The sequence below is a fragment of the Cucurbita moschata genome, unplaced genomic scaffold (genome assembly GCF_002738365.1).
Source record: "Cucurbita moschata cultivar Rifu unplaced genomic scaffold, Cmos_1.0 Cmo_Scf00003, whole genome shotgun sequence".
NCBI lineage: Eukaryota > Viridiplantae > Streptophyta > Magnoliopsida > Cucurbitales > Cucurbitaceae > Cucurbita > Cucurbita moschata.
In genome coordinates this window covers 3,355,917-3,369,679 of record NW_019268519.1, presented here as the reverse complement: position 1 = coordinate 3,369,679, position 13,763 = coordinate 3,355,917, and the positions used below count along the sequence as shown (strand labels likewise).

The 13,763-nt window shown below is 34.9% G+C and overlaps 2 protein-coding genes across 7 annotated transcripts in view; one reads left to right on the top strand and one right to left on the bottom strand.

Annotated features, from left to right (window-relative positions):
- Window positions 1–815: 815 nt before the first annotated feature.
- On the bottom strand, window positions 816–3,088 carry LOC111440169 (tetraspanin-2-like). 2 transcript variants are annotated; one of them, XM_023077477.1, is made up of 2 exons: window positions 2,490–3,085; window positions 816–1,220 (listed from the first exon to the last, which is right to left on the bottom strand). In XM_023077477.1, exons 1-2 carry the CDS (start codon window positions 2,985–2,987, stop codon window positions 909–911), a joined length of 810 nt encoding a protein of 269 aa, XP_022933245.1. In that variant the 5' UTR covers window positions 2,988–3,085; the 3' UTR covers window positions 816–908. The 2 variants fall into 2 exon arrangements, with proteins under 2 accessions (XP_022933245.1, XP_022933247.1); XM_023077479.1 differs by having other exon boundaries at window positions 1,128–1,612; window positions 2,490–3,088.
- A 2,012-nt stretch (window positions 3,089–5,100) lies between these two features.
- LOC111441171 (K(+) efflux antiporter 4-like) overlaps window positions 5,101–13,763 on the top strand; it is a 10,886-nt gene continuing 2,223 nt past the window's right edge. For 2 of the 5 annotated variants that reach the window (XR_002710083.1, XM_023078127.1), the window contains exons 1-17: window positions 5,102–5,586; window positions 6,147–6,190; window positions 6,562–6,620; window positions 6,779–6,857; window positions 6,972–7,033; window positions 7,161–7,236; window positions 7,847–7,921; window positions 9,327–9,398; window positions 9,494–9,577; window positions 10,234–10,302; window positions 10,912–10,989; window positions 11,196–11,284; window positions 11,561–11,657; window positions 11,728–11,781; window positions 12,132–12,227; window positions 13,044–13,232; window positions 13,358–13,435. Coding sequence is in view for 4 of the 5 variants with exons in the window: in XM_023078127.1 (XP_022933895.1) it covers window positions 5,334–5,586; window positions 6,147–6,190; window positions 6,562–6,620; window positions 6,779–6,857; window positions 6,972–7,033; window positions 7,161–7,236; window positions 7,847–7,921; window positions 9,327–9,398; window positions 9,494–9,577; window positions 10,234–10,302; window positions 10,912–10,989; window positions 11,196–11,284; window positions 11,561–11,657; window positions 11,728–11,781; window positions 12,132–12,227; window positions 13,044–13,232; window positions 13,358–13,435 (1,554 nt within the window). In the remaining variant the exon portion in view is untranslated. Of the gene's footprint in view, window positions 5,587–6,146; window positions 6,191–6,561; window positions 6,621–6,778; window positions 6,858–6,971; window positions 7,034–7,160; window positions 7,237–7,846; window positions 7,922–9,326; window positions 9,399–9,493; window positions 9,578–10,233; window positions 10,303–10,911; window positions 10,990–11,195; window positions 11,285–11,560; window positions 11,658–11,727; window positions 11,782–12,131; window positions 12,228–13,043; window positions 13,233–13,357; window positions 13,451–13,763 lie in introns of all 5 variants that reach the window. The other 3 variants (XM_023078126.1, XM_023078128.1, XM_023078124.1) reach the window with 3 other exon arrangements.

Here is a 13,763-nt window from a genome sequence, read left to right as displayed (position 1 = left end):
TATTTTTAATCCTAGTTGGAGATAGGTTGTTAGCATTGTAACTTAGCTATATTTACCTACCCAGTAATGGATCCTTCGTGTAAATGAGATCCATTTCTTACCATTCTTTTTAATCTTCTTCTTTTCTTTTTTTAAATAAGGATAATTATTGCGTAAGTACAAATCAACCATAATTATTGATTGAATCATTCTTTTTTATGGGAAAAAAACACTTAATCATTAAGCATTAACTGCCGATCACAAAGGCAATATAAAAAATAAAAAAAAATAAAAACTAGCAGGTTGATGAATTATTATCCTGATATTTAATAAATGATTTTCTCTATCTCGCATGATTATGATGAGTTGAGTCAAAGAGAATAAAAAATATAAGATTAACAACCGTACATGCATAATTTGTGCAGTGCATACAGCTCCACAATAGAATTCATTCGAGTAGGATGGATTGATGGTTGTCATAATACACCTACTGTCAATCATTTGATATATAAGATGCTTCCAAATAATTGGACTTCTCCCATTGGTTCGCTTCAAAAGGTAGCTGGGTAGGAAACTCTAACGGTTAGGTCTCTCGTAATATTATAAACATAATGTAATTATTTATTTTAAATTATCGTGCATAGGTGTTTTAGTTGTAACATATGTAGTTACTCGAGAGAAATGGATGAGAATCATAACATATTTTTTAAATGTGAAATATCTGAGGATCCAACTATCCAAAGATGTGTTTGTATATGAATTCCCTACAAATATATTATCTAAATTTGTGCATTTTTTTATAAATTAATATTCTTATAGTAACTAAATTAAATAACATTATATCGTTAATTAAAAGAGTACAAGATGAACAACATACATAAGCATTCAATTGAAGGGAAAATGGGGAGCGTTTGGATGTGGGGGTAAACTCAAATCCACCCATGTTTATACCGAACAGAGATATTCTGGATTTGCGCATTCTTATAGGCGGCACAGGCGACGAGATACACGAAAATCAGAACCACCACCGCGACGATGAGAACGGCGTTTGCCTTCCGCCACTCCTGGCGGAGGTTTCCGAGCAGCCCTGCCTTGCAGCCGCTGCAATCGTAACAGAGTCGGGTCCTGTCGTTGCTCCACATCAAGCAATCCGGGTCAGACGTCGGGTTGTTCGGGTTTACCCATGTCGTCGGGGTCTCGTAAGTGTATCCGCACGCCGCCGGCGGTTTGCAGCAGCCTGACTGTTTAAATTTAGAGGAAAATGGATGAGATCAAATCGGATTAGGTTTTATTGGATTTATTCGATGAAATCGTTAGGGTTTTGGATTGCTGTTCTGCTTTTGTGATTCGAATAATGTTTTGCTTTTGGTGTCTAAATGGGGTGAGATTCCTTGAAAAGCATTGTTCCGTTCCTGTTTCTAATTCCACTTCCGAGATTCGATCGAACCTTCTTCATCTTCATCTTCATCTTCATCTTCATCTTCATCTTCATCTTCATCTTCATCTTCATCTTCATCTTCATCTTCATCTTCATCTTCATCTTCATCTTCATCTTCATCCCAAACTCCTTTTTCTTTCTGTGTCTCGGAGTTTCCATTTCCATGTCCCCTTCACAGATTCCGTGAAACCAGTTCTTCACGGATTTATCTCTCTCAATTAATTACAATTTTTGAAAAATAACTTACCTAATGTTTTTGTTATTATTATTATTTAGTTAAATTAATAAAAACATTTATAAACTTTCTATTTTGTTTTTTTATTTTTTTACATATCAAAGAGAATATATTATAATAACTAATTATACGGTATATCTTAGATATCGGTAAACAGTTAATATTTTTTCTTTATTTTGTTAGAGTTATTAGCCGTATATTTTATCTTATTTACTTTGTTTACCATCTTATTTACTTTACTAGATTTAGTTAGTTTTATTTTTAGGTATTAGTCGGTTGTATTATATTTTAACTGTAAACATTAATGGAGATTACTTCAATCCCAATTCCATTTCAGTAAACTATCTAAGTTATTTTTTAGACTCAGTCTAATTGTTCCAATTTCAAACAATTTTTATTAAAAAATGAATTGAACACTTTTAAAAAAATAACTTAGCTAATGTTTTTGTTATTAATATATATATATTTTTTAGTTAAGTTAATAAAAATATTTATAAACTGAATGGTCGAGTTGGGTTTAGTTATTTTTTAGGCTCAGTCTAATCGTTCAAATTTCAAATAATTTTGATGGGTTGGTTAGCGGTTCTAGTCATTTGTTTAATTTTGTTTTTTTAAATAAAAGGTTAGTGAGTAGAACATTTATTTGTTTATTTTCATAAAAAAAAATGATGCATAATAGTGTTATTTATTTATTTTTATTTTTTAATGTTCAAAAGTTAATATTTGTTTTAGACAGAGTATTAATTTAGTAGTACTTTTGTCTCAAATATATTCTAAAGAATAATGGTTAAAAACAAGGGTAATTCATTTTAATAATAATAATAAATAAAAACTTGCCTGAAGTGGGGAAATATCCGCCGCGAAAAACTGGTGGGCGGAGGAAAACTGCCGATCCAGCTTTGGACAGACATCGGAAACAGCCAAGCACGTACGCACGTTCTGCCAACTTCCGGTGCTAGTGACGTGGTTTCGGAGCCATGAGGAGTAACCGTCGAGGCGATACTCCTGGAACCGGGTACCGGCGACGGGATGGCTGCCGTCGGGGCGGGTGACGGTGAAGGCGATGACAAGGAGAATTAGGTGGAGGAGGATGAGGAGGGCCATGCAGAAGAGGTAGACAGCCAAGAAACCAGGGCGGTTGCAGTAGGCGCCGACGAAGCCGACGAGAGAGACGAGGAGGAGGAGGCCACCGAGAACCACAACCGGCCAGCGGAGAAGCTGGACACACTCGTTGTCGGGCTTAGAGGCAAGCCAGATTCCGGCGGCTATGACGGGGATGGAACTTAGGAAGATTAGGAAGTTCAGAATCGCTGTTATGCGGTTGCTTACCGCCATGGTCGCTTTAGAGATATAGGGCCGACAAGGTATGCTGTGGTTCAAGTTTGGGAGGATTGAAATGGCTCAACCAACATGGGTGAGTTTTTATAACAACAGAATCTATTTTATTTTTTAAAAATATAACTTCACCCTTTTCCATACTTTCTTTTTTTAATTTCACGTAATTCAATCAGTTTTTAATGTGTCCATAATTAAAATTTTAATAACATTTATTCCGTACAATATTAGTATAATTTATTCAATTTTTCATAAATAGTTTAGGTGTAATTTATGCAAAATTTTTAAAATAATATAAATATATATTATAGTACATGTCGATTTCAAGCTTAAGTTGGTGTTGATAATCGACATGTCGATTTGAATTGATAAGTTGCAGTCAATTTTAAAGAGAATGGGATAGTTACGCTTTTTTTTTTATTTGATATATATATTTTTTGTAAATATTATAGGTATAATTATAATTTTGAAATTATAGAGAGAAAATTTGTAATTTAATTGCATTAAAAGAATTCATCACAAACCGCCCCTAGTGCATGGCGATGTCACGTGCCATTGCCGTCGGCTACAGACCCCAAAAAAGGTGAACCCGCGGTTTAGCCGAAACCGGAATTGTTTCGAACAAATCGCCTCGTGAAAAATGATAGTCCTTTCCGGTTCGGTCCAATGAGTTTTCCCAATAAGCTCGAACTGTCGTGGCCGTCCACGTGTTGAGGTTTTGTTCGCTCAGAGATGATTCCAACACGTGTTGAGTTTTTTATTGGTTCATCGTGGGCTTCGAAATTCGTTCGCGTTCAATTTTAGTCTATCGAAAACATTTAAATAACATTTTTAAAAAAGCGTGAGAATCTTTTTTTTTATTTAATTAATTTTTTTTATTTAATCTCTGGTCTTTTGAACTTAATTAGGTATTCCACAATCGTCTAAAAAAAAATTTAAAATTTCAAAAATTTCAATAATACATTAAAAATTTTAAAAATAACTAAAAAAAAAATATTGGAAATTACCGGTAACATTAGTTTTAGATAAAAGCTTTATATTTTATTTAAACTTGTTAAGAGTTTTAAAAATAGACAAGTAATCTTCAAAAAATACATCTAAGTTTTTATTTATTTTTATTAACTATCAAATTTACAAAAATTACTCATTAACTTTCAAAAGTAATATGAAAATGCCGATATATAGTTTTTGTGTGTATATAGACTATAAAAATTTGTTTGACTATTTATTTATTTATATATATATATAAAAGTAAAGTGGGTTAAGGTTACTCCCAAACTGATCTTTAGATTTTTTTTTTAGTTCAAAATTATTGCTGGTATATTTTTATTAATTTAACTTTAAAACTGAATTTTATTTAAAAAATTCTGAATTATTCCCAATTCATGGAATAACTACAAAATTTAGAAATCAATCTACATACAAAATTAGTTTTCCTTAATTATAGACCATTGTTTATCTTCCTTTTTTTAGGGTAAGATTTTATATCATTGTTCGACATGATTGATCCACTAACAGCCATCACTAACATAAATATATACCGATGAGAAGAGGGCCAACAAAATTTCATAAGGCATGTGTTTACAATATGACACGTGAACGCACCTGAAATTGGAAAAAGAAAAGAAAAAAAAAAGAAGGAAAAAACCTTATTTATTAAATTTAGAATTATTCACAAAACGTAGAAATAAGTCTACTTTTTGTTAGTCTTCCAAACTTTTTTATTAAGTTAAGAGAGTCTTTTTTAGAGATTCATTAAAGTTGGGAGAAATTAAAAATAAAGTCAAGAAAACTTATATTTAAAATTCACAATATATTTTTGATTTATAATGTTCCATACAAATTCATTTTATTACAAACTAATCTATATTTGGTAACCTATTTATTATTTATGGCAATAAACATGAATTAAAATATATCTGATACTTCAGGAATATTTTTTAATATTTATATATTTATTTACTATTAATATTTGTTGAGTACATATATATATATATATATATAAATTTGAAATTAATCTATAAAAGGGAGGGACCAAACTCAGATTCAGATTCACACGTCTATTGCGTAACGCGCGTACAGATCGCATTTTTCTTCTCCACCGTCACCGATGTAATTCATTCCAACTTCCAGGGGTACTTTCGTACTTTCCTGTTTTCATCACTTGCTCCGTTGGCCGATACTTCACTGAACAAATAAAATTTATAAATAAACAACGAGGAACATAAACCACCTTTTCGCCCCCCCGCCTTTCTTCGTCCTCTTAAGCCCACTTGGAGACGGAGGCCACCGACACCGCCACCGCCACCGCGCCGGCTGCTGTTTCCCTTCTTACTCGTTTCTGCAATGAGGTTACCGTCCTCTGAAATTCTTGTCCTCTTGCTATACTTTCACCTTCTTCTCTGCTTCGCTACTTTCCCTTCCCTTTCCATCTCCATCTCCATCTTAACCGTCACTAAATCCGACTTGGTGTTCGGCGAGATCAATGCAACTTCCGATTCTAACTCCTCGAGATCCGCCAATGACGACCATAGTTTTGCTGATATAATCGATCAGGCTCTCGAGAGGGAATTCATTGAGAATGGGCAGAGTGATCAAGGTTTGTTGATCTGCATTCCACTTCTCTTTTCCTTGCATTCTCTGTTGTTTTAGGGTTTGTAAGCTCCCTTGTTGGGCTGGGAATCCGTAATTTGCGGAATGCGTTTGTGTTCTTTCATTTCTTTGATTTTTGAACATTGATGCCAGTTTTTCTTCTTTCCTTTGATTTTTTCGGTTTCTGGTTAGTTCTTGTTCGTGCCTCTGTCGCGTGTTCTTTTACGTTTACTTTTTATGTTTGTTTCCACCTGTTCCAGTTACTCGTCAGGTGTTCTTACCTCGAGAGCTGTTTTACGTTAGTGATTTGGTTTGGTATTGGGAGTTTGTTGGAATTCATGTTCTGCATGCTACTTTGATGCTCCCTCGGTCTCCGGAAATGTGGAAAGTTAGTTAGCAGGAATTGAACTGGAAAGAGCTTTTGATGCACTATGGTCTTGGAAAATTATATAATAATTTAATAAATTCCATTACATTCCCGTATTCCTTTTGGCCTATTCTTGAGAAATTAACTATGGCTTCATTAAATTTATTGAGAGTATCCATGTTTTTCACTTTCCCTTGCAGCCGCGGATGCTGGCAGCTTCAACAACAGCGTAGCTGATAAGCAGGTTAGGTTGACGTTTTTCCTGGTCACTGCCGGTCTTTTCTTTCTACGAACTTTTAATAGTAGAAAATCTAAATAATAGAACCCAGAAGGCAAACCAACCTGCTCTTTCTGTTCAATATGTGTCCTTTTAGTTAATTCAAATTTCCATTTGAACACGACAAGATTCCTCTGAATTCAAGCCATCAGATTTAAGTTCTCTGATGGGGTATTATCATCCTCTTGCGTCCCTCTCATTTTAACCAATGATTACTATGAGTATTTTTAGGAACAAATTATCATGCCGTAGGAATGACAAGGGTGTTTAGTAATGTACGCCCAATGTTATCCTTTACTGGTCTTTTTAGCTGAAATGAACGTGTTTCCATTTGTCAGGCAGTTTTGGAGACTGTTGCCAGAGTTAAGTCAAAGAAGAACGAATCGAAAGAGGAGAAGTATGTTCTTCTTCTTCCAGTTCATGTATACAAAGCTTTTTTTTCATAGGTTTGAATTGAAGTGTTTATCATGAATGCTAACCCATTATTAGAAGATGTGTTCTGATCTACAAAATTACACTGTAATAGTACTCTTTATTTGTTTTTTTGGACCTTAGATCATTTCAGTTCCATGATGTCTTCAATTTAGATAATGAGAATCGAGCAGAAGACATGCCCACATTAATTGATCGGAAGGTATGCCTAATGTGTATACTTGATACATTTCAACTTTTCATTTTAAGTTCCACGATAAATATAATACTATTCTTGAAGTTGATTCTTTTTGATTAAAATGGATTATTTAATCAGGACAATGTCTTTATTATATCCAATCCCAAGTCGAAGTATCCAGTGCTCCAATTGGATTTAAGGTTGGCTTTCATGCACAGTCAACTTTGTCCTTGGGTCTCGTCTTTTTTCTTGATTCATTGTCATTTGGTATGCATCGACATGATGAAGGGTTACAGATCCAATCTCATCAAGTTGTTTTATATGCAGATTGATTTCGGATCTAGTCGTTGTTATTGTTTCTGCAACTTGTGGTGGCATTGCTTTTGCTTGTGCAGGACAACCGGTATGATTATCGTCCTTCTTCTTTCCCTCTTTCCCTCTCTCTCTCTCTCTCTCTCTCTCTCTCTCTCTAAAGAATGAAATCGTTATCATAGTCTAGTACTGTAGCATTCTTTTTGACCATGGCATAGATGCATAAGTGTTCTTGGAGAGCTCCTAGGATCAATGCCCAACGTGATAAATAACTTTGTTGAGAAGTCGCATGCAATGAGAAGAATACTTTATTTATCCTTTAAGGGTATGGATTTTTCATCATGATTCTCACCCCTTGTTAGAACAGTTACCCTAAGAAATGAATATGCATCTTATTAGAGTTATTGTGCTTATTTGGGTGTGTTTTCAGTAGTTTTTTTAGAAAATAATTTAAAAACTATTTCCCATTGTTTTCTAAAACTAGTTACTGATCTATTTGAGTCTGACTTTTTTAATACAAAACAGATTCCAGTTTTTCGACTTCATTTCTAACTGGCTAACCTTTAAACATATGCTTTCATTTCTAAATTTTTTTGCTTTACCTTGAGAGGGCAAGCGTCAGGGCACAAGCTTCAAAATTGTTTTGGCAGACCTAAAACTATTTTCTTTGTAAACGTGCGATGGCATTGTGAATTCTGCAGGTCTTTACTGGATACCTGTTGGCTGGATCTCTCATTGGACCCGGAGGTTTAAGCTTTGTCAGTGAAATGGTGCAAGTATGTTTCATTTATGTCTATCTAATTTAATTAACAAATTTATGAATCTCTCCCTGGTCCTTTTATGTTGTTACATTCTTTTTTATGATAGAGCCAATGGATATGCTTGTTGGTTTTTGGGTACTAGATAAAATTTGTAAAGGGATTATAATGATTCATGTGATAGGCATACGAGTATACTGCTATTAGTGAATGTTACAGATGACCATGTGTACCTTATATATATTTTTTTATTTAATGAGAAAGTGAGCTTTCATTGTGAACAAATGAAAGAATACAAAAGGGCATACAAAAAATCAGTCTAGCAAGTTGAACGACTCTAGACCCAAAGAACTATACAAAAACGGGTCCAATCTAAATGGACTAAACTTAGAGAGTAATTACAAAAAGCCTTGGTCACTGATGAGAGGAACACCTAACAAGGGAACCACATCTCTTTCAAATATCTCTCGAACCCCTCAAAAACTCTCTTGTTTCTCTCCAAGCACATCTCCCAAAGAATAACAAAAAAAGGAAATTGCCACAAGAAGGGAGAATGTATAATGATAGGACCCATGGTGTTGACTCTCACACCCAAAACCTGCCAAGCAAAGAATCACACCTTCTTGGACATTTCAACTTCCCATGGGAGGTGAATGAAGGAGAATTGAGAGAAACTAGAGCTGCTCAGACGATGTAAGATATAAAAAAGAACACTTGTTCGAAGGCCATGGGGAACATATAAGAAGATCCTTACCCCCCGGTTGCAAGCTGTCTGAGTCCAACAAGACAAGTAAAGAATCAAAGTTCATTGTCTTCCATATCCAACAGATAAAGCCCAAATGGATCAAAGCAAGCCCTCCTCAGAAGAAAAGATAGAACCCACCCAACACCCCTCCAGGGACGCAAATGGTAAAGATAGGGGAAAAGGGAAGCAAAAGAAGAATCACCCACCCAACAACCCATCTCAGACAAAACATTTCACATTTCTCTAGAAGAACTAATACCCCAAACAAATTGCGTTCCAAGGGCTCCAAGGTATGCCTTTAAAACCCCTAGCAGAGACCTAAGCAAAAGGTTGGGGGCCATAAATACTAGCAATCACCCAAAGCTACAAAAAGGAAAGGTGGAAACACTACAGCCACGAAGTGGCTTCACTTAGCTAGCAAGGCCTCATTACAGAATCTAAGATTACCAATACCCAAACCCCATGACTTGATGAGTCTAGAAACGAACTCTCATCGAAGTGGGAACCACCTCCTTCACCTACACATTTCCACAATCTAAGATTATGTATACTTGTCAAAGCAAAGTAGTTGTCTACTTTCTCTGTGTGGTTTTTTTGTAAGTTATGGAGTAATGAATATTACCTTAATATATTCTATTGCTTCACAAGAATTAAACTGTCTTTTAACTATACATTCAGGTTGAGACAGTTGCTCAGTTTGGTGTGATCTTCCTTCTTTTTGCATTGGGCTTGGAGTTCTCCACTACAAAAGTCAGCTTCATTTTTATTTTGGATTTTTTTTTCAATGATTAGCTGGCTTACAAAATATTTAGAACATGTCAATAATCTCTCTATTCTTTTTCCAGCTTCGTGTTGTTCGAGCAGTGGCTGTTCTAGGAGGATTGCTCCAAATTTTCCTTTTTATGTGCTTGTCTGGAATTACAGCTTCAGTATGTCTTACATTCTGATGGGAATTTATTCCAGCAGTATGCTGATCACCCTTTTTTCCATTGTATTTCTCTGCTGGATGACGAGTATGGTCACATTTTCAAGCACAAAATTCTGATTGCGATTCTTTCATCCAATGCTCTTCAGAATGGGATAATCTTTTATCATACTTCGTGGTTTCAAATTTTATTATTCTTGCAAATTCATATTTCCTCAGTGGATTCATTTCGTGGTATCGAAGTATTTGTCAAGGTCCGATTGATCCATACTAAAACTTTCAGTTGTGTTGTTTTCCTAGGCCCAAGTTAAAAACATATCTTGATGGCTTAAGTAAGCTCAGTGCAGTTACACTTGAGCCTTTCTGCTATGTAGTTGTACATCTGGTCAGTATACACAACTAGGGGGCTAAATTGCCTTTTGTGGCCTTTTTGATGGTCTTTGGTTTAGCTTACCTACTGTTTTTTTCATTGGGCTTTACTGGAACTTTGGTGGATTATCAAAATAGGTTTATTGCTTGACGTGAAAGTTTTGTAGTTGATGTTATTTCTGGGATATTTTTGTCTCCTCATTCTTCTTGCTGTATCCGTAGTATAAGTGCATTTTTTTTTATTGTTACCCTCAATGGTTTCTTCTGATGTGAAATTGCTTGCTTTTGCAGCTGTGTGGTGGTAAATCATCAGAGGGGGTCTTTGTTGGGGCATTCTTGTCTATGTCTTCGACTGCAGTGGTAATTTCTTGTGATTTATGCACTACATTTTTTAGTTGAATGAAGTTATTTTACCTACGGTGTGGCTAAAGGAGCATTGGGAGACAGTTCGAAAAATGAAGAAAATTTAAAAAACATTGAGAGAGTTATGAATTCCACACCTTTGTTTTTTTCTTATGCTAATCTATAACTTGGTAAATGTTTTACCATTTTTCTGATTTGTAAAGAATGTTATTCCCAATGGAATATGTTCATCAATTATTACTCAATCTCATAACAACCTCACAACAACCTTCCTTTGTACACTATTTTATATCCTCTAAGATCAGAAGATTTGTTTTGAAGTTTTGGATAAATATAAATATGAATGTGATGTTTTTCAACGCCATTTATTCCAACTTTAAGAAAACTGCTTTTGTAGGCCAGTGACAATGGGCTTCAGAGTTTTTATTTTTTTTTATTTTCATCAAGTTTTTGGTCTTGTTTTAAATAATTATTTTGAAGGAACTTTGCATTGGATAAGTATTTTTTTTAAGAAATAGAATTGATTGCTGCTTTCCTCGGTCATTAATAAGCTTTTTATGGTTATCTTATTTAATTTGGGCACTTCCACACTATTATCTGATGTAGGTCCTTAAGTTTTTAATGGAACGAAATAGCATCAATGCCCTTCATGGTCAGGTGACCATTGGTACTCTTATTCTTCAGGTATACAACTTAATCTTCTTCCAACACTTATATCATATTACTAATTAGTGATGGCTTGGTTATGTGGTATCCTAAATACTGGGCTGTATTAGAAGTTTTGTCCTAGGGGTGTGTGTGTGTGAGAGACAGAATGTTTTTAACAGATAACCACTAGCTTACAAGCAAAATATTGATGAGATCTTTTTTGGTTCAATGTGCACCACCAGGATTCAACTGTAGGATTGCTGTTTGCCCTGCTTCCGATTCTTGGTGGTACTTCTGGTGTTCTTCAAGGAATTCTGTCCATGACTAAGTCGTAAGAATAGCTGCTGTCTGTATATGTTCACGAGGATTCTTTTTTAGTTTTCTTTTTTTGTTAAATAAGTCAAGTATCCAGCATCACTAAAAATTTCTTTTCCAGCATTATGGCGCTTAGATCTGAAAACATAGCTAGTTGGTGTATGGACTACTAATTCTGGCTACTCCTTTCATTTAATTTTCTAGTTGTTCGATCAGACAACTGAGATTATTTTGACTACTCTTTTCATTCAACTAGAACTAATACATCCCAGCTAATTTCTTTCTTTTCCAGGTTGGTGGTCTTGATTACGTTTTTTATTTTTTTGTCAATATTATCTCGCACATGTGTGCCGTGGTTCCTTAAGCTTATGATTAGCCTGTCATCTCAGGTAAGAGCAACCTTTTCTCTGTTTGCTACAACTATTGCTTCATATTCTTATCAAAATCTATTCCATGCAGACTAATGAGCTTTATCAATTGGCAGCTGTTGCATTCTGCTTACTTGTAGCTTGGGTTAGTTCCACATCCACTTCCTAATGCTTAATTCTAGAACCATACATGTTTTTACTTCTAGTATCAATTGGGTGGACATTGGTATCATACATGGTCAAGAACTTCAGTTTTCTAGCTGTGGAATTTTCCTCTCTCAGGATTACATATTCTATTATGAAAAGTAGGACTTGAAAAATGGTTCTTATCCAGTTGTCTTATCCTTTTTTCTCCCCCTATTAAAGCCAATAAGACTTTAGAGTCGAGAATAAAGTTGTTGGGCATGGTCTATCTACAACACCTAGCATCTACCAGTACTTTTTTTGGGTGCATGCAAGTGCAGTACTGATTTATTTATATTACCACCTGTACAGTGCAGTGATAAACTTGGTTTAAGCCTTGAATTGGGTTCCTTTGCTGCGGGTGTGATGATATCAACTACTGATCTTGCTCAGCACACACTCGAACAGGTAATATGGATTTAGAATGCACTCTGTTTTAAAGCCTGAAGGTTTTTCCATTTCAGTTTTTTATGCTGTGGAGAACAGGTGGAATTTTTTGAAGCATTTGAAAACTATAGTAAGCTTTCAGGTCTGAAATCATGCTACAAACATGTGTTGACATGGAAAAAGGTCTAGAAATACTGTGTCGATGATTATAGATATATCTATTTTTTCTGTCGGGAAATGAGAATTTGTATAGAGTATCTGGGTACTTGAATGATACTGTACGTTTCCAAATAATTTAGTTTTAAATGTATATATATATATATATTTGTGGGGAGGGGAGGGCAGCAATGATGGTCACGCATATTGATAATTCCCATGTTCCTGATGTAATGACATCCTGCATCATGAAACTTATGATCTGGCTCGAAATATGTATTTTTTGGGGGTTGAGCATCAAGCTTATTGATAATTACCCATTCCAGATGTAATGAAATCCTGCAGCATAAAACTTATGATCCAGCTTGAAATGTATCTTTTTGGTGGTTGGGCATCAAGCTTATTGATAAATCTCTTGATCGAGATGTAATAAAATCCTGCAACATAGAACTTATGATCTAGCTTGAAATATATTTTTTTGGGGGTTGGACATCAATCTTATTGATAATCTCACGTTCTCGATGTAATGAATTTCTCCGACATAATTTTGGGTCCCGGATAAACAAGATGTTGACAATTAAATTTCTCATCAGCTTTATTTAACATTGTGATCTATTTTCTCTGAATCTGTTTTAGCTGTCATGAAAATTGTTAACACCTCTTCATTGGCTCGATTACCAGGTTGAGCCCATCCGCAACTTCTTTGCTGCACTTTTTCTTGCTAGCATTGGGATGCTTATTCATGTTCATTTCCTATGGAACCACATTGATATTTTACTTGCAGCTGTAATATTGGTCATCGTTATAAAAACTTTAGTGGTTGCTGCTGTTGTCAAGGGATTTGGATACAACAACAAGACTTCACTTCTGGTTAGATGTGTTCTAACAAATCTGTTTCTTCACAATGATTTATTTATTTATTATTATTATTATTATGATTATGATTGTTACTATAATGGTTGTTCAAAGAGGCCTTAGATAATTCCATCTTATAGGTTGGGATGTCACTCGCACAAATTGGGGAATTTTCTTTTGTCCTTCTAAGTCGTGCATCTAATCTTCATCTTGTCGAGGTTGGTGCTTGAATTGTAAGCTTGTCTCTGATTGAGGTTTGTAATTTGTTGATGTTGATAAGAACTGTCTCTAAACTCGAAACATAAATTTCCACTTTGTTTTCCAGTACTTGCGTTGACTTATGTTAACGTAGTACGCTTGCATCTAGAATTATAAAATCTGCTAGGTTTCAAGTATGGATAACTTTTCCATGTTTACATGCCTACCCAAACAGCCAAGTATGTTAAACTTATCTCCTTTTGAGCAAATGAAACAAGTTGCAAATGGTATAAATGGTATAAAGGGTGATTTGCCTTGGAATTAGTCTACATTTTTTTTTTTGGGGGG

Coding starts and splice junctions, on each gene's coding strand:
- LOC111440169 (XM_023077477.1), bottom strand. CDS start 2,987: ATGGCGGTAAGCAACCGCATAACAGCGATTCTGAACTTCCTAATCTTC. Junction 1,221..2,489: donor CGGATATTTCCCCACTTCAG/GCAAGTTTTTAT, acceptor AAATTTAAACAG/TCAGGCTGCTGCAAACCGCC.